The following is a 23,489-nucleotide window of genomic DNA, read 5'->3' on the forward strand; positions in this document are numbered from 1 at the left end:
AAAAGAAGTTTCATGCCTTAAAAAAAACCAAAAAAAAAAAACCCTAAAGCCGGTTAAGTCTTTGTCAGGAAAAGAAAATCCAGCCAGGACTGTCAAAAACTGTGACTGTAAAGGATACATTCTTAGGGAAGGGAAACAGGGAGAAAAGGCTGATGTTTGCTAAATTACACAAGAACAGGACTGAATATCAGCAGCAACAGATCTTTTTTTTTTTTTTTTTTTTTTTTTTTTTTTTTTTGAGTGATGAACCCATATTTGACATTTTTGCTTCAAATATCATCAATGTGTACAGAGGAGGTCAGGAGGGAGGAACAGTGAGTGTATGCATCCCTCTGTGGAGGGAGGCGCAGTTGTGATTTAGGGCTATATTTCCATCAGTGGTGTTTGGAATCTTGTCAAAATAGTCCTACTTGCATGACAAGGATCCCAAACACACTGTCAGTGCAGCAAAAGCAGACCTGAATAGAAAAAACACAGTCAAACTATCAGTCACGGATTGGCCTCCCAGGAGCCCAGACCTCAACATAATTTAAGCAATGTGGGGTCATCTTCACAGAGAACAGAACAAAAGGCAGCCAACATCCAAAGAAAAGCTTTGAATGTCCTTTAAGAAGCCTGGAGAACTATTCCTGAAGACTACTTAAAGATATTAGAAGAAAGCTGCCTGAGAGAGTTCACCTTTATTCTTCAACAGTGTTGAAGAATAAAGGTGGTCTCACCTTTACTTTCAAGCTCGTCAGAATTGTGCAAACTCAGTTTTTGCCTTATATACTGTTTTTCCGTGTACGTTTGCACGTTTCAGCAAAATATGAAGAAATGAGTGGTGGTTTAAGACTTCATCACTGTCTAAAATTTGATACTAAATCAGATGACAGGTTCTATCAGTTGTGTATATGTAACCTGTTACCCACCCTTACTGGACTTGACTGAGAACTTTATGTTTAGGACTTGTAACCTTAAAAAAATCCTTTAAGCTGCCTCTGCTATCACCGGTATGTAATTCCAATATGATCTGATGGTGGTGAGACTCTAATTTGTTTTTAAATAGACAAGACGAGTTATCCACTCTTGCTTTAATTGCTCTCTTTATGAATTTTTGGGCAACTTGTTGGTTAGTTTTATTGAAGAACATGTCTCACCTCATTGTCCAGTGGTTTTGACTTATTTTTAAATGTATTTTTTTTAGGCTTCCTGTGCCACTCAGTGGATCAGGCCAATTTAAATTGAGAAGGCAGGGCAGCGAGCTCCTCCTGGATGGAGCCTTATCTCCACCATGCCAGCGAATGGGGGCCATGGTGGCTTTCCAGTGTTTTGATGACTTCAAAAGGTCTTTTTTTTTTTTTTTTTTTTTTAAATTTGATGAATTATCTGAAAGAGAAATTGATCAAATGTTAATGTCTTTCTTTTGGTTTTGCAGGAATTTTGATGAAGTTCTTTCCAGTTTTGCTGAGCCACTTCTGGAGAATACTCCTTTCTCGGAGTCCTGCTCCAGTTTCTACGATGAGGAGCACTTCAAGGTGAGCGGCTGTGACTGTATAAGGAGGACAGAGCTTAACAATGTTTAGGCTGTTTTAATCTATATGTGCAGGGTCTGATTTCTCTTTTATCTCCTGCAGAATGCCAGGGAGAACCCAATCCACATCATTAATGTGTCCATAAAAACAGCAGACACAGAAGATGACGATGCCTTGGTCCGAGCCTTTACTGCCTTTTCCCAGTCAAAGGTTACCAACCAAATCTAAAATAAAGATTTTTCTTTTAAATAGCAGATCAGACTTTTCTTTTTTTAAATTTTCAGTGATTTTAAGTTCTTTATTTTATTTTATTTTTTTTACAGAAAGCTATTCTCTTCGAGTATGGAATAAGGAGAATCACCTTTCTGATTGTACAGAAGGTAATTGTGTATCTTATGTGCAGTGCATCATGATCATAGATGGCTTTAATTTCATTCACATATCACTTTTCATAAAATCAAGATTTGGGGGGGTATTTACCTTGACTAAATCCTATTGTTCGTGTTTTTCCATTTTTATTTCATTTTCCATTTGGAAAGTCCTTGCAGGCTACTTTTACTTTGAAAGGCTGCAGTCTAATTATTGTTTTAAATTTTCATTTAAACAGAGAGAATTCCCCAAGTTCTTCACATTCAGAGCTAGAGACGGGGTGAGTGCTTTAAACAACCTGCATTTACAGAGCTGACATGTCATTTCTAAGGAAACGATGACTGAATCTGCGCTTCCCTTCAGTTTCAGGAAGATCGTATTTACCGGAATCTGGAGCCAGCTTTGGCCTTTCAGCTGGAGCTCAACCGAATGAGGAACTTTGACCTGACAGCTGTTCCCTGCGCCAACCACAAGATGCACCTCTACCTGGGAGCTGCTCGTGTTCAGGAGGGTGCTGAAGTTACGGACTACCGCTTCTTCATCCGAGCAATTATCCGCCACTCAGATCTCATTACAAAGGTAAGTAAATGGAACTAATTTTGACTTTTGTTTTATATGTCCAACAAGATGAGAAATGTACTTGTAGCATGTGTTATTTTGCTGTTTGAAAAAGATTTTTACACTCAAAGAACTTAAAGCAACTACGTGTTTATTTATAACCAGGAAGCTTCATTTGAATACCTCCAAAATGAGGGAGAACGTCTGCTGTTGGAAGCCATGGATGAGTTGGAGGTGGCCTTCAGTAACACCAGTGTTCGCACAGACTGCAATCACATCTTCCTCAACTTCGTCCCCACTGTTATCATGGACCCATCTAAAGTCAGTGTTCTGCAATCTCTATTGCAGTATATCTTCACAATAAGTGATTAAGATAAATTATGCATAGATCTCTCGAGATTATACTAGATTTTATTTTGGTGAATAAATTGTGCTATGACTTTTTTTTTTTTTTAAATATACACTACATAATATTAGTGTTTTATCAGTCTTTCAGGTATGATTCTTTTTTCATAAATGTTTTACTGCTTTTAATATTTTACTACTTGTTTGTTACTAATATTTTGTTGTATCAGTAGTCCACATTCACAGATTCAATACCTATACCGTGACCTGTGAAGCCTTCAGACTTCACATGTGACATGCTTGGTTGTCCTGATCTTTGATTTATCAGATCGAGGAGTCTGTCCGCTCCATGGTGATGCGATATGGCAGTCGCCTTTGGAAGCTGCGCGTCCTTCAGGCAGAGCTGAAGATCAACATCCGCCTTACACCGACTGGGAATGCCATTCCCATCCGCCTGTTCCTCACTAATGAATCTGGTTATTATTTGGACATCAGCTTGTATAAAGAAGTCACTGACCGAAGTTCTGGACAGGTAAGGACAGTGTGTTAAACCTTTTTTTTTTTTCAAACCACCAGGAGTTCATATTTTATTATTATTTTTCACAGTCATACAAATGTAAAAAATCAACTTGCCAATTTTTCCTTCTCAGATCATGTTTCAGTCATATGGGGATAAGCAGGGCCCCTTGCATGGGATGTTAATCAACACCCCCTATGTGACAAAAGACCTGCTGCAGGCCAAACGCTTCCAGGCTCAAACTCTGGGTACTACATATGTCTATGATTTCCCTGAGATGTTCAGACAGGTACTGTTAGCTCACTGATTTATTTATTTCAGTCTTTGATGTTCTGATGTTGTCTAAGCTCACTGTGAAACTCTTCTCGTAGGCGTTATTGAAGCTTTGGGGTCCAGGGGACAAATGCCCAAAGGATGTGCTGATGTGCACTGAGCTCGTCCTGGACCCTCAAGGCCGACTGGCGCAGATGAACCGCCTGCCTGGAGACAACGACGTAGGATTTTTTTATTTTTTTTATTTATTTATTTTTAAGATCATTTTCATCAAAGGATGTTTCTTTAGTGATGCTTTTACCGATTATAATGATTCTCCTCTAGGTGGGAATGGTTGCTTTCAGGATGAAAATGAAAACTCCGGAGTACCCAGAGGGCCGAGACATTATTGTCATCTGTAATGACATCACTCACATGATTGGCTCATTCGGCCCTCAAGAGGACGAGCTGTTCGTCAGAGCCTCAGAGCTGGCTCGCACGGAAGGCATCCCCCGCATTTACCTTTCAGCCAACAGTGGGGCGCGCATTGGCCTCGCTGAAGAAGTCAAACACATGTTCCACGTGGCCTGGATTGACCCCGCTGACCCCTACAAGGTCTCTACACGTGTTTACTTTGTGAAAGCAGATGAAATAACTACTGAATTATTGTAGCTGTTATTTTACATTTATAGTGGGTTGTTTATTTTTCTTCCTGCAGGGTTTCAAATACCTTTATCTGACACCTCAGGACTACACCCGTATCAGCGCCACCAATTCTGTTCACTGTCAGCATGTAGAAGAAGGTGGAGAGTCCAGGTACGATCTTTGCTCGTAGGAAGTTGCAAAGTGTTTGACATCCTTTACTTTTTGGATGCTTGTTAATTATTTTATATATTCATTTCTTATGTTGTGGCTCCTTGTTTTTTCTTGGACTTCATATTTTAAGGTAAAGACGTTACAACATTACAGTTTAATTAAAGAAATATTCAACGAGCATAGAGAGACAGACGACAAGCAAGACAAATCACAAGCTACAGTTTGTTAATAACAGGCAAGAGTGGGATTAAAAGGCTTGTTCATTGAAATCTGAAATCTAACTGATCTGCACTGATTTGAATAATAGAGATTTTTCACCTGTTTCAGGTACATCATCACTGACATCATTGGGAAGGACGACGGTCTTGGTGTTGAGAATCTGCGAGGCTCAGGCACCATTGCTGGAGAATCTTCTCGAGCCTATGAAGAGATCGTTACAATCAGTCTGGTGAGAACATGGATCTGATTTTACTTAGCAGCAGCAGCAGCAGCAGCAGCAGAGGCAGCAGCAGCAGAGGCAGCAGCATGCCAAAGTCCCTGAGATTTTCATGTAAGCCTGTTGGTGCTCTTGCAGGTGACATGTCGTGCTATTGGAATTGGAGCCTATCTGGTCCGTTTGGGGCAGCGAGTGATTCAAGTAGAGAACTCTCACATTATCCTGACAGGGTCAGGTGCTCTAAACAAGGTTAGTAAGTCTAATCAGTTTTTCGCTCATCCAGCCAAAGGGCCAATGGGCTCATGCATAGTGTGCTTGTCTGTCCATCTGTCCCCAAGAAGAAAAAAAAAACAAAAACGTCAGTTCCTGTTTCTTTCCAGGTTTTGGGCAGAGAGGTGTATACTTCCAACAACCAACTGGGCGGAGTTCAGATCATGTACAATAATGGAGTCACACACACCAGTGTGCCAGATGACTTTGAGGGTGTCTTTACTATCCTGCAGTGGCTCTCTTACATGCCAAAGGTTCTGCTGAATGAGTGAATTTCACACATTTTGTCTAAATATAATTATACAATAACTGAGGCAGTCCTTCAGACCATCTCATATAGTTCTTCTGTCTTCACAGGACAAACACTCACCTGTGCCCATTATAGCAACTACAGATCCAGTGGACAGAGAGATAGAATTTACTCCCACTAAAGCACCGTATGACCCCCGCTGGATGCTAGCTGGCAGACCTCACCCGGGTAAGCTGCACGATCTAAACTCTAAAACTTCTTTATGTCAGTAGTGAATGAAATGATTTTGTTTTTTCATTTGTGTTGTTAGTGGTGAAAGGTGCCTGGCAGAGTGGATTCTTTGACCATGGCTCTTTCATGGAGATCCTGAGTTCTTGGGCTCAAACAGTGGTGGTTGGGAGAGCAAGGTAAATCTGCGCACTTGAAACGTAGTTTATATGTATGCTAAATTGCAACTAGACCTTAACCACAAATTGAACGAACACAGGTTAGGAGGAATCCCCCTCGGCGTCATCGCTGTTGAAACTCGCACGGTTGAGTTCACAGTGCCAGCGGATCCAGCCAACTTGGATTCAGAATCTAAAGTGAGTGAATCTCTCTTTGCATTTTTGCCGTATAATAAAGACATATAAAGCTATCACTCTTATTTGAAGAGCATTTAAACTTCATATTCTGTGTGTTCATGTCAGGTTCTGCAGCAGGCGGGTCAGGTGTGGTTTCCAGATTCAGCTTTTAAGACGGCTCAGGCGATTTGTGACTTCAACCGTGAACGTCTGCCTCTCATGGTGTTTGCCAACTGGAGGGGCTTCTCTGGGGGGATGAAGGGTACACCATGAATATGCTAAACTCTGCACAGAGATTGCAAGACATGCAGTCCACACTGATGACATTTGCACAGTCAGATATTTTTGTTGTTTAGGCACCACACTTCTGCACTTCTGTTTGAATTCAAATTATGGATCTCATAATAAAGTTATATTTACAGCAAAGCTTAAATGTTTAGAGAGGAGTGGCTCATACATGTGGTGCAGGACATGTATGAGGACAGTGACACAGTGTTGAGGTGTGCAGCTCGAAGGATAGATGGGTTTGGAGATGGTGACAGTAACAAAAAGGCAGGAGGCCAAGCTGGAGATATTCAGACTTTCACTGGGAGAGACCAAGATGGTCAAGATTAGAAATAAGTACATTAGAGGGAGAGCTCAGGTTGACTGATTTAGAGACACAGTTAGAGAGGCAAGGCTGGGATGGTTTGGACATGTTCAGAGAAAGGATAGTGGCTATACTGGGCAATATGTTAACCATATCTCATGTCTTGTTATGATCTGATGAACCACAGCTGAAGCTCTGCACTTTTAATGCAGTATTCATTATTGCATTTCATTTAAAAAAGAGCCGCGTATCTGCCAAAATATTTGCAATCTGGACTATCAAACACTCTTGTGTTAATCAAGTCTTCCTTTCTCCAGACATGTATGACCAGATATTAAAGTTTGGGGCCTACATCGTTGATGCTCTGCGTGATTTCCGTCAGCCAGTGCTGGTGTACATCCCACCACAGGCTGAACTGAGAGGGGGTTCCTGGGTGGTGATAGACCCTACTATCAACCCACTGTGTATGGAGCTCTATGCTGACAGGGAGAGCAGGTACATGAAGAAAAGTAACGCTTCAAATCTTAGAAATTTTGAGGGTAAGTTTGACATTTATGCTTCTGGGTATGCTTTTTCTATTCAGAGGGGGCGTGTTGGAGGCTGAGGGTACAGTGGAGATCAAGTACAGAAGGAAAGACCTCCTGAAAACCATGAAAAGGCTGGATTCGGTCTATGCTAGTCTGGCTGAGCAACTTGGTAAAGCCTCTTTCTGTCTCAAGTCATCAAACGGCCTAAATATTTGAACTTTCTTTTCCATTATTTTGTTAAAGAGAGCTGACTCTGAGCTCTTCTGTTTAACAGCTTCCCCTGACCTGTCTGACAAAGAGTGCAAAGAGTTGGAGGCAAAACTCAAAGCGAGGGAGGAGTTCCTGTTGCCCATCTACCACCAGGTGGCAGTGCGGTTTGTCGATCTCCATGACACCCCAGGCCGGATGCAAGAGAAGGGGGTCATCAATGTGAGTGTGCACTTCAGCACTTCATGAACAATTTGGTATCAGGACTGTGTGTGTGTGTGTGTGTGTGTGTGTGTGTGTGTGTCACCAGGAATTACAATGGAATCCAAGCTTTTCAAACTTATGCTACTGCTCCCTTTTGATCCTCTTAACAGGATATTTTGGACTGGAAGAATGCTCGCAGCTTCTTCTACTGGCGCCTACGTCGCCTCCTGTTGGAGCAGGTGGTAAAGAGTGAGATTCTACAAGCCAACAAGGATCTCAGCGACGGGCACATGCAGTCCATGCTGCGTCGCTGGTTTGTTGAAACCGAGGGAACAGTGAAGGTATGTGAGAACAGCAGTTACTGCACAAAATTCAATTTGCTCTGTTCGTTTTTTTGAAAAGTGCAGGTATTAGAGAGTAGGCTACTTTATTTACCTTAACACTTGTGAATTGTCAATGTATTTTAAATCATCAAACTGAAATTATGAGACTTATTTACTGCTTATCCGAGTCATGTCTAGTAAAGTGTTTTTGGCTGTGGATCACAGATCATGAGCAAGTCATTGTATTTGCCATGCATCACTGCATAGGTTTAAAGACATGTTCTCGTGCTTTTCCAGGCTTACCTTTGGGATAATAATCAAGCAGTAGTTGAGTGGCTTGAGAGGCATTTGTCCCAAGAGGATGGCATCAGGTCAGCTGTTCGAGAGAACATCAAATACTTGAAAAGAGAAAACACTTTAAAACACATTTGCAGGTATGGAGACACACACCGATGGGTGCACACACAGCACATTAGTTTATTATGTCTCAATAAATTCATAAAAGGAGCGTTTTGGTCAGAATCACTTATCACATTTGATCATGTTTAGGGAAAATTACCTGTAGTGTTGCAGTATTTTTAAGGGAAACTGAATCAGTTCCCAGTATTTTTCCAGAAAATCTGTGAAAGCCTCACTTAGACTATATTCTGGATTTTACAAAGTAATTTAATACCAGTGGAGTGATGGTGGTGATAGACGATCACACCGACTTTCTTGATATAATTTGATGCCACTGAAAACTATTTTTTTCTCCAGCCACATTCAAATAGAGTTTAGTACACTACTACATACATACATACATACATACATACATACATACATACTATATACACTATTATTACACACTAATACATTAGTATTAGTCACACAGCCTGAACTCTCTGACAAGCTTTATTGTCATTTCTTGTAGTCGTCAGGAATAGTTCTCCAGGCTCCTTGAAGGACAAAAAAAAAAAATCTCTTTTAGGTTAGTGTTAAGTAGTGTAACAGACAGAAAACATTCCTCTGAAAATGGTCATGTACAAGGACTGGACTGAAAATAAATGAAAAAGGAGCCAATGTACAACAAAAATATTTGCAAGACCTTCAAAAAGCCCGGGGAACTATTGCACAAGATCTTTTATTTTTCTTCTTCTTTTTTTAATTACAAGAAAGTCTGGCTCATTGGAAGCAAAATTTCATGTAATGAGAGTTGGCTCAAGACTTTTGCACAGTACTTTAGTTTATAGAAGAACCCATACCAGTTTTTATATTTTCCCCCTCTGCAAATATTATGTGAGAACATGTTTAAAAGACAACTTCCCCTTGTGTCTAGTCTGGTCCAGGCCAATCCTGACGTAGCCATGGACTCCATCATCCAAATGAGCCACGTCATCACTCCGTCTCAGAGGGCCAAGCTGTCACATCTACTGGCGACTATGGACAGCACCAGCGACAGTTAGCCTGTGATGCCTTATCGGGATGAACTAAAACAAAACTCTGTGAATCTTGCATTTAAGATTACAGTTCAGGTATTTAAAAAAAAAAATGCACAAGCAGAGCGTTCTCTGTGTCCTAAACTTTTGTTCTACTGAGTGCCTTCCCATTTGAAAATGTTAGTCTTTCACATTGTTCATTTATGCACTCACTCACTTCAGCTGCTGAGTCCAGGAACACAGTTTCCCAGCCCACAGGTTATCACTGTGATGCACATTTCACTTTGCTGTATTTCTGCACAAGTTTCAGTGTTGAATTTGCCTTACTCGACTATTTCCAGTCTAATGAGCCTGAAGTTATTCAGACTTCATGAAATGGAAGACTTGATATGTCAGTGCTAGTTATCGTTGTTAGTTAAAGATATTACACCAGGAATGAGCTTTCACTTTTGAATGTAATCTGTCTAAAAATAAGCTTTAAACTGCCTGTTAGTAATTTGATAATTATTGAAATAAACCAAAAGAAAAAAACGTTAACTGTCAGTTCTGTCTTACTTGTACTTTGAGTCAGTAAATAAAAGTTTGACTATTATTGCAATCAAGAATATTAAATATTAAAATAGCTTATTTTATCAAGCAGGTTATGATTTTACTCCTGATGTTTGACTTCAGTCCATCTATTCTGTTTGTGGTATGTTAGGGTGGTTTTGCACAGTATTATGAACGATGGTGTGACACTGTTCTGAGCACCTCATTTGTAAAACTCAGGTTTTGTGAAAAATAGATTGTAATTGCCAAAAAGGTCATAAGAGCCTTACCTGTGATTAAAACACCAGAAACACAAGCCGTGACGTTTCATTTGAATGTATATAAACGATCTTTGCTATGACTTGTATTTTACCAAACGCTGTACTTTAATAAAAGCCATCAATGTATTTAAATATGAAGAAGCTTCTTTTATTTACCCATTTGACTTTTATTATGATCAAGTTAGTGAATGTAAGATGTACCAGACCTTCAGAAATGTTAATCCATGTGTAAAATGATAATGTGTGAACTCTGGAATAAACAGGAAGTGTTGGCAGACCTTCACATTTGGGAATGAAGTCAGAAAGCTTTTCTGTGGTGATAGCAATTTGAAACATTCAAATATATACAGCAAAACATTGATAGAGTCATTACTTTCTCCAGCTGTCTTTTTATAAATATAAATAAAACATCACAGCAAAAATGTCTAGCACAATACAACAGGCAAGAGAAGGGGAGCTACATTTATGGAAAGGCTTTAAAATGCAGTGTGAACAGTAGAAAAACTGGTGTATACTAACACTCGTGTTCTCATACAGGCTTTCAGTCTTTGCTTGGCAAAACCAGATACTTGCAGTCTTGCTTTGTCTTTCTTACAGTCGTCTCTTTTTCACTTCTTAGTGAGTTTTTCTGCGGACTCCAGGTGGTTCTCCAGCTCTCATACTTTCAGTCGGACAGAAGAAACCAACATTTAGGGTTTGATTTCAGGCCTCCTTTAAAAGTATCCAGACAGTGGAATCTATTAGAAACAGTTTGGCTGGTTCAGAGCAGGGCAATAGGCTTGCTGTTAGATGGTGCTCCCATGTACTGGGAAGACAGGGCATCTTGGGAAGCGTAGGAGGTGTAGAGCCCCGTCACCTGCACGTCTGACAGCGACAGGTTTGCACCACTGGAGACGGGAGGGAGGTTGGCTGTTCCCAAGTCACAGTCTGATAGTCGGAGAGGTGAGTTACTGAAGGTGCCTAAAGCATCCAGGTTAAAGCTGTCGTCCTTCATTTCTTCCCACAGATTACCTGAGCACATGGATGGAGAGGTTGGTGTAATCATGTAATGACACCATAGTTATCATGTAAACAAAAACCAAGCTTTAATCTTAGAAGTTGTTACCTTGCAGGGCAAAGTCCATGATGCTCGGGTCCAGAGCGTCCACCTCTGTGTGAGCGTCACCTTGCATGTTGTAGAAATCATCAGGGGGTTTGTTGGGCTGTTGGGTGAGCGGACTGTGGGACAGGTCGGGGACTGTGTGGAGCGGGGGAGTCTGGGCTGGGGCAGGGGACATGGGGGCCAGTCGAGCCTGAGCCTGAAGCTGGGCCTGAAGCTGGTGGTGCTGGTGCATGGGTAAACACGGCAGGGACAGCGTGACTATAGGTTGAGGTTGCATTTGGGCTGGGACTGGCAGTGGGAGGGCATTTGGACAGCTGTTCAGCCGGGTCATGCCTGGCTCTAAAGGCTTTCGTCTGCAGTTCTCTGGGCGATCTGTGATCAGCTTGTCCAGCTCATCTGTAAGGACAAAGACAGGCTGTCAGGTCAAGCAAAAGTGTGGCCTGGTCAGATTTGTGACAGACCTGTTGCCTCATTAACTGTTTGGCCTTTTACATTTAACAAAATACATTTCTGACCAGGGTTAGCCATGCTGCGCCGAATGGCTGGGAGGTCCTTGCGTTTCCACTTCTGCATCTCTTCTTCCATCTTGTCAATTTTGGCAGGGTTCAATGCCCATAAGCAGCCCTTACGGGATGAGCTGCTCGTCTTATTCTCCACCTTCTCGAAGCATTTGTTTAAGGAGAGGTTATGTCTGACTGAATTCTTCCATCCATCAGGTGCAGTCTGCAAGCAAAGAGGTAGAGCCGCTTCTTCTTATTTACGGGCAAGTTCTATTTTAGCCTTATTTGATAATATTCAGAGTACAGTACCTTGAAATAAGGAAAGTGTTCCTTCATAAAGCTATAGATCTCACTGACTGGGAGGCTGCCAGTTTTGCTGTTCTTCAGAGCCATGGCAATCAAACAGCTGAGGGAGGGGACAAAAACACATTTTCAAGCTGACTGAAATATGAAAACTTGCACACTTTGCAATTCATAAGTCATAAATTTTGTGCCAACAGCTCGAAATATTTAGTTAATAAGAAGTTAGATGTGCATATTTTTATTTTAAGTAAGGTTTTGAGTGCTGACCTGTAAGAGTAGATTGGCTTGGGGAAAGACTTCGGCTGCAGCTCCTGTTCTTGTGGAGCCAGGCGAGGTTGTGTGAATAGACTTTGGTTGTTGAATGAGACATTGCTGTAGAGTCCACCAGTTGTACACTGAGAGAGAGGGAGAGAGAGAGAGAGAGAGAGAGAGAGAGAGAGAGAGAGAGAGGGGGAGAGGTGTGAATACTGAGGACCTGATTTTTTTAACCATAAAAACGAGTATTTTCATTAGCTTAACGTATAATACCTGCTGTCCAGTTTGGCTTAAAGAGTACACCTGCTGGGATGTGGGTTGGTAGACTGAGGTAGGGCACTGGTATCCTGGAGAAGGCAGCCCATTCATTGAGAACGGAGACATCTGGGAAATAAACATGGAGACGGGTCATTTTATATAAAAGTAAGAACTGTCTAACATAAAATACACTTTCTTACTGTCCTGTGAAAACTTACATTTCCACTGTGGGTGTTGATGATGCTGATTCCCAGAGGGCTGTGCTGCATATTACTCTGGAGGTGGAGCATGGAGCCCTGACTTGTGGTCATAGTCATGTTGTTCATCTGAGCTGTAATGACAAACAGATTTCAGAATTCCTTGTTTTTCATGCAGATGTTGTGCTCATGAATTATTTGGGAGACATTTTCTGTAACTAGTGATGGTAAAATGAAGCTCAGTAGTATTTATACCATACATATGAAGCTCACATATCAAGGTATGTGTTCAGAAGCAAAGCTCTGACTTTTCTTTACACTGACATTATAAAAGGAAGTTGGTGAACCTTTCTCTGGTGGATGTTTAAAAAAAAAGACCAAAGTTTTACATGAAGAGCTCAGGCTACTTTAATCTGGACCCTGGTGTGGAGTTGATTGGATTTTATCCTTATATGGTAGAGAAGGAGGCTGGGCTTACAAGCACTGGGTTCTGTTTGTAGAAGCCAGGCGAGGGGCAGCCAATAAGGAGAAAGTGGACTTTTGTTAGGTCACTCTTCTTGAAGAAGAGATCAAATCCAAATCAGATATCAGCTGAAATATGAACCATGCAAAACTACTCTAGTCAGTTTCCAGAATATGAGCCTAACAGGGTGGCTTTAAAACAGGATTTAGTGCTACATATGTCATTTATAGGCCTTTACAAAAAAAAACAACAACTTTACTTTGACAGAGTGTCTGGTCTTGTTTAGTCAACAAGTTTATACAGGGCTGAGGAAACACTGAGAGTTTAGACCTGATCACCATGGGTATCAAAACATTGTAATCTCTAAGATGAACTATTTCTGTGTTTGTAGATTTATAGATGGGCAATCCCCAGTGGCACCAAAGCAACCTTGATCTTTTGAGGGGGTCCTCTATAACTTTGCAAAGAAAACAACGAACCAGAAGAATCCAGTAGCCCTGATCTATCCAATCAGAGAGTTTTATCAGATTTTGAATGTTGCACTGTCCCCTCCCTGTCACCTTACCTGTCTGTTGCTCCAGCAAGCTGCCCTGGGAGGGCCCATTGCTGTGGCCTCTGCTATCAGCCATCTGCTGCAGCCGGGGCACATCCACAGAGGTGAGCCATGACAGAGACTGCAGGTCCCCAGGGAGATCCTCCTCCCTCAGTTGGGAGGGGTCCGTGGTCAGAAGCCTTCAGGAGGGGAGGGAAGAGGGGGAGGTTTGCAGGGTTAACACGGCTGTCAGCCCAGACACACACAGACCACAAGTGGAATTTAAATCTAAACACTCGATGCAACATCCTGTCCTTCAGACAAAACCTCTATAATGAGTCTGAATGTGGGGTACACAGCGATGAAAGCTGCTCGGTGAATGCGTATTAACCATTGAGGATTTACCATAAGAAGATTACCTACAAGTGTTATTTAACAGTGACAGTTTTAATCAACAAAGAGGGAGTTAAATACGCTTTTCATTCAGAGCAAATCATCTGTTTACATTATCGTGGATTTTTTGGTTTCGTTGTTTTACTCGAGTGGCGCAATGATCTTTGTGTCCCTCGCCTTTTAATTCTGGATTCTTCTGCTATGCAAATTTAAAAAACAAACAAACAAACAAACAAAAAATCATTTCATACACATTACTTTTCATCAAAGAACAGTTTTCAGTCAATCATTTAATACATTTAAACTTAGAAACTGGATTAATTCAGGCTTTCTGTTTGACCAGGGCACTACCAGTATCAATCAACTTTCAGTTATTGTGTCTTTTATTATGGCGAGCCCTGAAGAGAAGGAAAGAAAAGAGAGGAATCCTCTTGAATCCTCTCCAGTTTTCTCTGCACACACACTTACTGTGCAAGGGTTCAGTAATTGGGGTCGCTATGACAACACATGCTATTCAGTTACTTTGTGTGTCTGTGGACAGTGCAGGAACCCCCCCCCCCCCCCCGCCCCATCCCTCCATTGACACACACCAAATCTCCTAATAAAAAAAAATCAACCCTGTGTCAGGTGACCACGGTCTCGCCTTAGCCATTGGCTGAATCATAAGTAAACAACGCAAGAGATCGTTTGAAACATGGGACAGCAGCACATGTTGCCTGCAACAGTTGGCCTTGTCTATTGAAAAATGATCACCTATTGTGTCCTAAACGACAAATCTGCCCAGTGGCACGTGGCTCCATTGTCTTCTCCAGACCCTTCCTTGATTGTCTCTGTCATTTCTTTTCTTTACCCGCCCTTGCATTAATCTGTTGGAATGACAGCCCTCACATAAGAGGGACAAATAGGATGCCATCTGCTTCCCTGTCCCTTTCCAGCCTCTATCCCCACAGCCCCCCAACCCCCTCCATCACCTCCCAGCCCTTATCGGGGAAATCAACGGAGCCCCAGGCCAAAGGGGGGGCTGCAAGTGTAGTTTGAGGTCAGGGTTCTATGTCGGCCATCTGAAAGAGTGACATCATTACGGCCAAGAATCAGCAGCGCACGTTGTCAAACACCTTGCATCCACATCCACAAAGGTTGAAGCTAGTCAACCTTTCTTTGTCCCCTTTGTTTGTTTTTTTGTTGATGGCTGAAAAACAAATCTTCAAGTACAATTTCAGAAGCAACAAAAGATGCATCAGCAATTTTGTAGGTTTTCCAGAGCTGGTCTTTTACACTTTTGCTTGAAGAAATTTTTTTTTCCTGCAATCATCCATCATCTGTGGAGAACAACTACTAATAAAAACCAAAGAATAGATGACACACTTAGGACATTCCCACTTCGCTTCTTCCCTCACTAGTCAAGCATAGAAAATGCTCGCTGATGCAAAACATGTTGAGCTGATGTTTCCATCTATCATCCATGTCTTTGCAGAAATTCAACATCAACACTGTGCCTCCCCCCTCCTTTCCTTCCTCCCCCCATCCCTCCTTTTCTAATTGGGAGCCACTTGTGCACACTGGTGACCCAGAGCGCCCCATCTCCCCCTGAGCTGGCAAACCAAGAGGTTCAGGCTCTCCGTGCGCCGACAGCGGGAGTGTAAACAGAGCTGATGGTTTCTGACAGATCCATTCAGACTGAAAATCATTTATTCTTTGGGATTTTGTGCCTCTCTCCTTCTTCATGCAACCCCCCATGCACAAAAAGAGCTGTCCATCTACCATTAGATTAAACACAGTGGACTACAAAGTTTGCTGCACAACCATTTCAAAATCATAAGTCAGAAAAATATGGATTTGATCTATTAGGGACTCTCGTAGTGTTTTATATAACAAGAAAAAAATAACACATTATTTAAGGCTAAAATTTTGCAAACTCTTTGTTCTAATATGGCTGAAGATGGTTTTGTCCTACCTGTAATCCTGTGGAGACGGATGATGTCCAGCATTCTCAGTTATTCCTGACATCCTGGAAGTTATTCCTCCTTCTATCATTTCCTGTGATATGTAGTATCTCTGCAGTAAAATAGGCTAAACAAAAACAGCATGCACTTTAGTTTGTGATTTAGTGAATCTTCAAGTGTCAATTAACAAACTATACAGAAATAACATTTTTAATATAGATAATATTGCTTAAAATACAAGTAAATGAACATGAGCACGTGCAATTGTAGAAAATAGAAAGTTGCTCCATGTTTTGAAGGTTGATTAAAGGTTTGATAAACAGCTAATATAATAATAAACGAAAGCATAAAATTAGCGTTGGTCACCTGCATGCATCTGAAGCTCAGTTTACTGTTTCTCAGTAATTAGATTACAGAGTCAAAAATATGTAGATTAAACTGTTTATATATATTTTTAATTAAAAGAAAAAGCCCACTGTGCTTTTGTACCGTGTGCTTTACTAAGTACACAGTACAAATGTTAGTTTCAGTCTAGATTTGAGTGGTTAATTATAAATCCAGCTATAGAAATTACAGTTACACACTAAAAATCGTTTACATGACAGCTGGCTTCACACAACTAACAACCCGACAAAGACTGTGATGCTGAAAGAGAGAAATCAGGAAAAGAATCACCTGTTTTTGGTTGATACTGAAGAATGTGAGAGCCGCTGCTGAGCCCCTGTACTGTATTGCACTTGATTCTCGAAAAACCGTTTTTAAATTTCCCTCTCTGGAGCTGTCCAGCGCTCTGACATGCGCAGTGGAGACCTCAGCGGCGCTCCCACTGGTGCGGGGGGCAGGATCCCATGAGTTTGACAGCTGTTGTTAATGCAGTGTCTCTTGTAAACCCTTGTAACATTCACACTTCCAACAGCAAGTGCTTAAGTAGCAACGTGGAGAGTTTATTTTCTGTTTCTGCGGATTTTGTGCGCTCGCGGTGCGCTCCTTAATACATCCAGTAGTCAAACACACCTTTGTTGAGTCAAAAGTCAGGCTATACTCGATCCATACACCGCAGTCTTCTCATTGAATGATTATTGAACAGACGAGCCCCTGTGCACTTTTTTGTCCAGGGGTACACAGGTGCGCTTAGAGCGTCTCAGTAAAACAAAACACACCAGTTCAGGCCTGAAACCTGTTCAGTTAGTGTTTAAAAGTATTTTTTGATTCCAGCTGAGCAAAATAAAACCAACTGAAAACAAAAAATAAAAAAATAAAAATGAAATCATCAACGATCCATTTTGCTCCACCTGTCCTCCTGCGAGGTCATTCCCAGTAACTCCTTCGTGCGGGTCTTAAGACGTTGTGAGTGGCTACTTGTGGTGGCATCTGTGTATGTGAGTGTGAACTTTTTTTTTTTTTTAGGGAAGTACTTGTAGATAATTTGCTTCCCGCTACTGTGGCCGCGTCCTGCTCCCCTCGGCAGTGGGAAAAAGACCCGGGGAGGCGGGTAGGGCAGGGGCTGCAGCAGGAGGCGGCAAATGCTTACACTTGTCTGGAGACCAAGTCTACTTAAAAAAAAGAAAAACACACACAACCCCCCCGCACACAAAAAACTGCGGCATGCACAATTCTGTCCTGGTCTGGTCGTATTACGACATACTCTTGTACATTACATCGCCGAGGATTAATTTTAATTATCGAGGGTGGTTTCACTGAGTTCTGTGCATAATGGAAAATACAATTAATAAAAAACAAACAAACAAACAAACAAAAAAAGCTGAGAACTGTATAGCTTTGCATATTATGAGAAAATATTTGTGACTTTCTAACTTCTTAACTCTTTTTCTGTCAGGTATGGTTCTTTATACCAGGCTCACATTTGAAACCAGGTTGAGATTAAACTGCAGCAGGAAATTAAAGGGGAATTCCTTAAAGTCTGCAGGGAGACAGCAGTAGGCCTATCAGCCCCATGGGACTCTACAGATGGTAAATCTGCCTGTCACAATAGGCACAATCAATGATTACATGCATGAACGTAACGGACAAAAACAAGACCGTCCTCACAGGGCAGACCTTGTAGGTCCTAAAGCCCGTGGGTTTTTTATGTGGAACCAGGGGGACGTCCACAGAGCAAGGTGTGCTCAAACTGTGTGAATACTACCAGGTTAGTGTTGTTGGTGTGATGATGCTTAAAAACTGACACTAGATTATAGTTTGACCTTTGGAATCAGCGTCCAAGAGTCTGTTGGATTATACAACACAAACACCTCATGGCATCTGGAAATGTGACAGCCAGTTAATAATTTCAGTGTTTTTATTTCACCAAAAATGCCAAAGAAATTCTCGGACGTGAAGATTTCATGCTTTTGTTTAAGTTTGCTAAGCAAGCAGGTTTATGTCTTCACTATGGAGACATATTTTGTGTTTGTTATATTATTAGTGTTTACGCAGCTCTGCAGAGTCTGGTGTTCAGGAAGTGCTTTTCTGAGCTCTGCAGATAAAGCCTTGGCTGGTAACGTTAGTGGTTTCTAAACTGACATTAGTAGTAATACTTACTAACTTAATGTACCCCCCCCCCACACACACACACAAATCCACTTCTTATTCTTTAATCTAATTCCACACACTGATCAGTTTCAGTAACGCAATATATTTTTGATTTTTTTGTATCAATAGTCAATAGTATAGTATATCAATACGCCGTTGTGAAATACTTTCATTTAAGGTTTTGACTTGTTTCAGCTGTTCCTCTTTGGTGTTGTATTTTTCTTGTGTTTTCTGTTTGTTGAATAAAAATGAGGCATTTTACTATTCCTCCCCATTCACCTGTGCATGCCTTTTAATGCTGATTTTAGTAAAATGTGGCTTTTTAGCTAATGGCAGTGACCTGTGGGCACCTGGGAGGCTGTGACCTGGCTCTGAGAGATACATACAGACACAGTGCTGCTAACTGCACAAGGACTCCCTGCAGCTCAGGGACTCAGAGTAAATGCTTTCCTCTCTCATGCCTGTTCAGGAGTAATGGGGAAACAATGGGATCACGGCCTGAAGGTTGGCCTTGTTTGTAACCCGTGTTTTTGTCTTGCATCAAGTGTTTACTCAAAACACATCAGCCTCTCTGAGAACGAGGTCAGCTCACCCCTCTAATCGCCTCCACAGGCAGAGACTCAGTGTCCCCCAAAAGAGCATGTTACCCAGAGTGACCCTCTGGCCATACAGAGGAAGCGGCTGTCAGCCACACTTAGCCAAAGAGCAACATCAGTGTCCTGCCAAACACTTTGTTTTCCCACTAAAACCTCCACCTAAATGGAGCAGGAGTGCTCAGGTTGCCAAGCTGTGAGTTGTCTTGTCAAAGATCATCAGTTAGAGATTAAAAAATAATTTTTTTGTTTTTAAAGATAACCTTTGGGGACATTTTATGTCTTTGTTTGAGAAAGCAGTGGAGAGGAAACAGGGCGAAGAGACTGGAGGAAATGGTTCAGCCAATCAAGACTCACTGCTCAGAGGCTAATCTCCATGTGGTACTGGTATACGCCTAACTTGACTATTGTGTTATTGTGCTTTTATACAAAACTTATATAAAATACACATATATAGCACATGATGAGAAAATTGAAGGAATACGGTTAAAACTCCTCACACAGCTGTTCTTTACACATCATGCGCACTACACTCATACCTATATCCCCACAATCACCCCGTAACGATTAGCTTGGATAATATACCTATAATTGATTTTTTTTCTTTAACAGACACTTAGGACAGGGATGTCAAACATAACTCCCAGGAGCCAGAAGTGGCCTGACAAAGACTTCAATCTGGTGAAAAATGTGAAACACATGTATAACTGTATTTTCTGCTTTGGCTACATATAAAAAAAAACATCCCGCACAGCCATTCATCCTACACTAGAATAAATAAGTAATAGATGAACAATGAAATGACAGAAAGGCTCTTGATTTTCCACTATAGAAATGTCATTTTTTACAATAGGTACACAATTAAAAAAGGCATTTTTCTCTCCAGCAGATGATCATAACAGCTAATTATTGGGTGCTTTCTGTGTGATGTCAGTGCCTGAAGATGGAAGACACAAACTCTAGTTAAGATAGGGTCTAGAACACACTAATTTAAGACAGTCTTTTAGAGTTTAAGGTATTCTACCTATTGTAGAATTAGTTTTTAAACTATCACAATGTATGGTGGCACTTTATACCATAGAACGACAAATATGAAAGTATTAAAATTACGACCTATACGAATACATTGAAGTAAAAGTGACTAAACACTTTTTCGGCTTTGTGGACACTTTTTCTGGTGATAGTATGAGTTTTTGGTTAGACTCTATAATACGGCCCGCGACTAAGGCTTTAATTCCCCTATAATGAAATGGAGTTCCATGTATTTTATTTGAAATGATGATGTAATTATATTTACTTACAAATAGTTAAAGGTAGGTACACTAAAATAAGGGGGTAACAAATCAGGTTACAGGACACAAAGACATAATGTTACTGTAAGTAAATTTAAATAGTGCGTAACTTCTCTGTTATTTAACATTAGAACATTATACTTTTGGGGTGCAGGCCATGTTATAGAGTGGCTTAACCTTGACCATCTTTTAGGTGTTTTGCAGGAAAGAAGACACTCATTAAACTGTAATTTTAAGTACAATGTAATAAAAAAGGACAATTGAATAATAGAAAATTTATAATGAATATTATATCATAATATAATATTATCATAATAAAGCTTTTCTGCTATATTTTCAGGAAATTACACAGTATTTAAAATTACTGACAGTATAATTTGTGTCTCCTTTCCTGTGAAATACTTGCAAGTTAGGCAAGGTTAAGCCACTTTATGACATGCACCCCAAAAATATAGCATACCAGCACCAAACCACAGAGAAATTCTGCTTTACTTAAAATGACTTACAGTGTCAGTGTAAACCTGACTTGTTACCCGCCTGTAATAGTTTACTTGTCTGTAAGTACTTGTATGTAAACATTTTTCTGTTGTAATTTTTAATAAAATATGTTTCAATTCCATTTAATTACAGGGGTTTAACATCCTCATATTGTAAAGTGTTACCTAGTTTTTAATAGCAACCACCTGTTTCTATTGGGGTGAACAGACGAAAGGTGAAGCTGCAGTGGTTTGACAGAGTAATGGTGAATACTGGTCAATCACACATTCCCCTGCAGCTCAGATCACACCATCTTCTTCTCTTCTACTCAGCAGGTGACCTCTCTGGACAGACTGCTGAACCCCCGCCCGAGTCCCGCTGTCCTCGAGGATCACCTTTTTTATTGACCTCTAGTGACCTGTGTCACCCCCAAAGCCTCTGGTCTGAGTTGAGGTCAAGCCTTTTTCATGCCCTAAAGGGCTAAAGATTGAGCAAAAGTCCTCTTGTTTTTCATAGCTGATTGAGTGCAAAAGAGCTTCATTTCCAAAAGAGCTTTTATTTAGTTTTTATGTTGCACAGCCAGTACATGATGTAACCACTGTGGATAACAGTTAGACACCCATAAGTCAAGTTTTATGAATTGCAATTAGCCCTTGTGTTGACCTTTCTAAGTGGAAACATGTAATGTGTCAAGTGTAATACAATTAGATATCTACAGGTACATAAAAAATGAGGAAAGAATAAGAGATCACAATTATAATAGATAGATAATAGAGAGTTATAATGATGCTATCTATTCTTCTTGGTTTTTAAGAGAGACAAAAACAATAATTTGAGAAAATGCAATGCAGGGTATGAAATAACCTCACTGACCCAGAATTTTGGGACTAAAGTAATGACGGGGCCCAGCGTTCGTTACGGTGCTCTGAAAAATTAGAATAATGGACTATGAAAGAATGAGGAATCCAAAGAAAAGGATGGGGGAAGAAAGAAGGTATTTGGGGAAAGAGGAATAGGAAGACAGAGAGAGAGAGAAAAAAAGGGAGGAGAACAGTGAAATGGACAGAAAATAAGAAGAAGAAGAGGAGAGAGAGGGGGGCAGCAGTGGTGTTATCATCAGCTCTCATTCTCAGCATGGAATCTATAATGGGAAAATCAACCTCTCTGACTCCTGTGTAATTGGATTTGCCGCGTCTCGTGCTGAATCAGAGCCCAGTGGGTAGCACAAAGCTTGTTAAGATTGGACAAGCATTGCTGGGCTGAGGAAAGGTGGGGCGACGGCAGAGGTAACCTTGACAACTTTTCTGTGGTGGAGAGTGAATAATTCAATATGCTGAACACTCAACTGGTCACACATTACAGCCGACTGACTGAAAGCTTTCCAAACATTAATCAGTTCATAAATGTGGTGAAACCTGAGCTTTTATCACATTTAGGTCGTCGCAGCAGAGAAAATGGACACCTGTGTTTCCTTGGAAGGGGCATGTTTTTCTAACACTGGTTACTAGGTTACAGGGGTAAACCCGGTATAATTCACACCTGCTCTGGCCACATATGTAACCACTACTTTAAGGCATGACAAATTTATTTCATTTACTTAGTATTCACAGTAAATTATAATTCCTCTTAAGTGTGGCTATCCATTACTTTCTCCCTATCCACTTTTTTTTTTTTTTTACCAAACTGATGTACACTACAACTAAGGATATTTCCTCCATATTTTAAATGTATTACTAATTAGTTTTTTAAGTTTACACAATCATTTCAGTTCAAAGGTCTATTTTTTCTTTTCTTTTCTTTTTATTGATTTTATTTAACCAAAATGTTTTTCCACATCTAGTTTAAATTCAGGTTTAGTTTTAGTTAACTGTAATAACCTTGGTTGGATGGTAATATTTTATTGGATGTGCGCAGATCTGATGATTTTATTTAGTACAGACAGTAATGTTGTGTTTTGGTGGTCTCCAAAACAACTTGTAATTTGACTTTTAAGCCATCCAGTGACCTTTGGGTTTAAACAGATGACTATCAACTGAAGTTCTCACAGGTCAGCTCATTGTTGCCCTACCGTTGTTTGTGTTTCAGCTCTCCAACACAGGCAAAACAATGCAGTCATTTGAATTCTATCATCTTTAATTAAAGGTGCTGATAATTGTTTTCACTGAGGCAAAAAATGTGCTAATTGCATTTGGGCATCAGACTGGTAGCATTTTACAAAAGCACAATCAACACCAGCAGCTCAGGCGGCAGCTCAGTAGCAGTGCTCCCCTGAGTAACATTGTTATAATGAATAGTAAAGAAGTGGTGATTAGTCTGTAAATGTTCCCACCTAATCAAAGATCAGTAACCAGACCTGGAATGTGCCAGTTAGAAGAATGGGGCCTTTTTTGCTGTTGGTAGTGATGTAATGGAGCTTAGATGGAGGAAAAAAGAGAATGAGACAGAGAGAAGAAAGAGAGAGGGAAGGGGGGGTTGAATTGGTGTAGTTTGGATCTTGTTTCTGTATTGTTATGTTACACTCAGCAGAGCAGTAGATACCCAGGTAAACGCTGAATAAGATCTCTCTGTCCCTCCACCTACCACAACATAAATGATTAAGTACTCAGCCCACAGTGCCCTGAGCCTGAGCCTGGTTCAGCATGATGTGGAGAAACATATATGTGCATCAGCTTCCATACAGCATCA

The 23,489-nt window shown here is 40.8% G+C and overlaps 2 protein-coding genes across 5 annotated transcripts in view; one reads left to right on the forward strand and one right to left on the reverse strand.

The window, feature by feature from the left end:
- acacb (acetyl-CoA carboxylase beta) overlaps positions 1-10,096 on the forward strand; it is a 27,937-nt gene extending 17,841 nt beyond the window's left edge. For 2 of the 4 annotated variants that reach the window (XM_019365909.2, XM_019365910.2), the window contains 25 exons: positions 1,187-1,327; positions 1,418-1,517; positions 1,617-1,724; positions 1,838-1,894; positions 2,122-2,163; positions 2,247-2,462; positions 2,607-2,762; positions 3,115-3,318; positions 3,437-3,592; positions 3,675-3,797; positions 3,901-4,170; positions 4,274-4,371; positions 4,699-4,819; positions 4,946-5,056; positions 5,188-5,331; positions 5,435-5,555; positions 5,638-5,734; positions 5,815-5,911; positions 6,017-6,152; positions 6,797-6,974; positions 7,063-7,175; positions 7,281-7,435; positions 7,588-7,758; positions 8,038-8,174; positions 9,056-9,672. In XM_019365909.2, the coding sequence (XP_019221454.1) occupies positions 1,187-1,327; positions 1,418-1,517; positions 1,617-1,724; positions 1,838-1,894; positions 2,122-2,163; positions 2,247-2,462; positions 2,607-2,762; positions 3,115-3,318; positions 3,437-3,592; positions 3,675-3,797; positions 3,901-4,170; positions 4,274-4,371; positions 4,699-4,819; positions 4,946-5,056; positions 5,188-5,331; positions 5,435-5,555; positions 5,638-5,734; positions 5,815-5,911; positions 6,017-6,152; positions 6,797-6,974; positions 7,063-7,175; positions 7,281-7,435; positions 7,588-7,758; positions 8,038-8,174; positions 9,056-9,182 (3,379 nt within the window). In that variant the 3' untranslated portion in view covers positions 9,183-9,672. Of the gene's footprint in view, positions 1-1,186; positions 1,328-1,417; positions 1,518-1,616; positions 1,725-1,837; positions 1,895-2,121; positions 2,164-2,246; positions 2,463-2,606; positions 2,763-3,114; positions 3,319-3,436; positions 3,593-3,674; positions 3,798-3,900; positions 4,171-4,273; positions 4,372-4,698; positions 4,820-4,945; positions 5,057-5,187; positions 5,332-5,434; positions 5,556-5,637; positions 5,735-5,814; positions 5,912-6,016; positions 6,153-6,796; positions 6,975-7,062; positions 7,176-7,280; positions 7,436-7,587; positions 7,759-8,037; positions 8,175-9,055 lie in introns of all 4 variants that reach the window. The other 2 variants (XM_019365911.2, XM_013275348.3) reach the window with 1 other exon arrangement.
- On the reverse strand, positions 9,619-17,344 carry foxn4 (forkhead box N4). The gene is made up of 10 exons (XM_005473307.4): positions 16,586-17,344; positions 15,922-16,037; positions 13,608-13,774; positions 12,601-12,713; positions 12,398-12,508; positions 12,137-12,264; positions 11,876-11,972; positions 11,582-11,789; positions 11,070-11,462; positions 9,619-10,975 (listed from the first exon to the last, which is right to left on the reverse strand). Exons 2-10 carry the CDS (start codon positions 15,999-16,001, stop codon positions 10,725-10,727), a joined length of 1,548 nt encoding a protein of 515 aa, XP_005473364.1. The 5' UTR covers positions 16,002-16,037; positions 16,586-17,344; the 3' UTR covers positions 9,619-10,724.
- Positions 17,345-23,489: the final 6,145 nt, after the last annotated feature.

Source organism: Oreochromis niloticus, linkage group LG12, assembly GCF_001858045.2.
Source record: "Oreochromis niloticus isolate F11D_XX linkage group LG12, O_niloticus_UMD_NMBU, whole genome shotgun sequence".
NCBI lineage: Eukaryota > Metazoa > Chordata > Actinopteri > Cichliformes > Cichlidae > Oreochromis > Oreochromis niloticus.

Bases quoted from the DNA above. Each gene is read 5' to 3' on its own strand.
- foxn4 (XM_005473307.4), bottom strand. From the start codon at position 16,001: ATGATAGAAGGAGGAATAACTTCCAGGATGTCAGGAATAACTGAGAAT. The intron at 12,714-13,607 runs GTAAGGTGACAG...TTGTCATTACAG, and splicing joins CTTGCTGGAGCAACAGACAG to CTCAGATGAACAACATGACT. The intron at 11,790-11,875 runs GTACTGTACTCT...CTTTGCTTGCAG, and splicing joins AACACTTTCCTTATTTCAAG to ACTGCACCTGATGGATGGAA.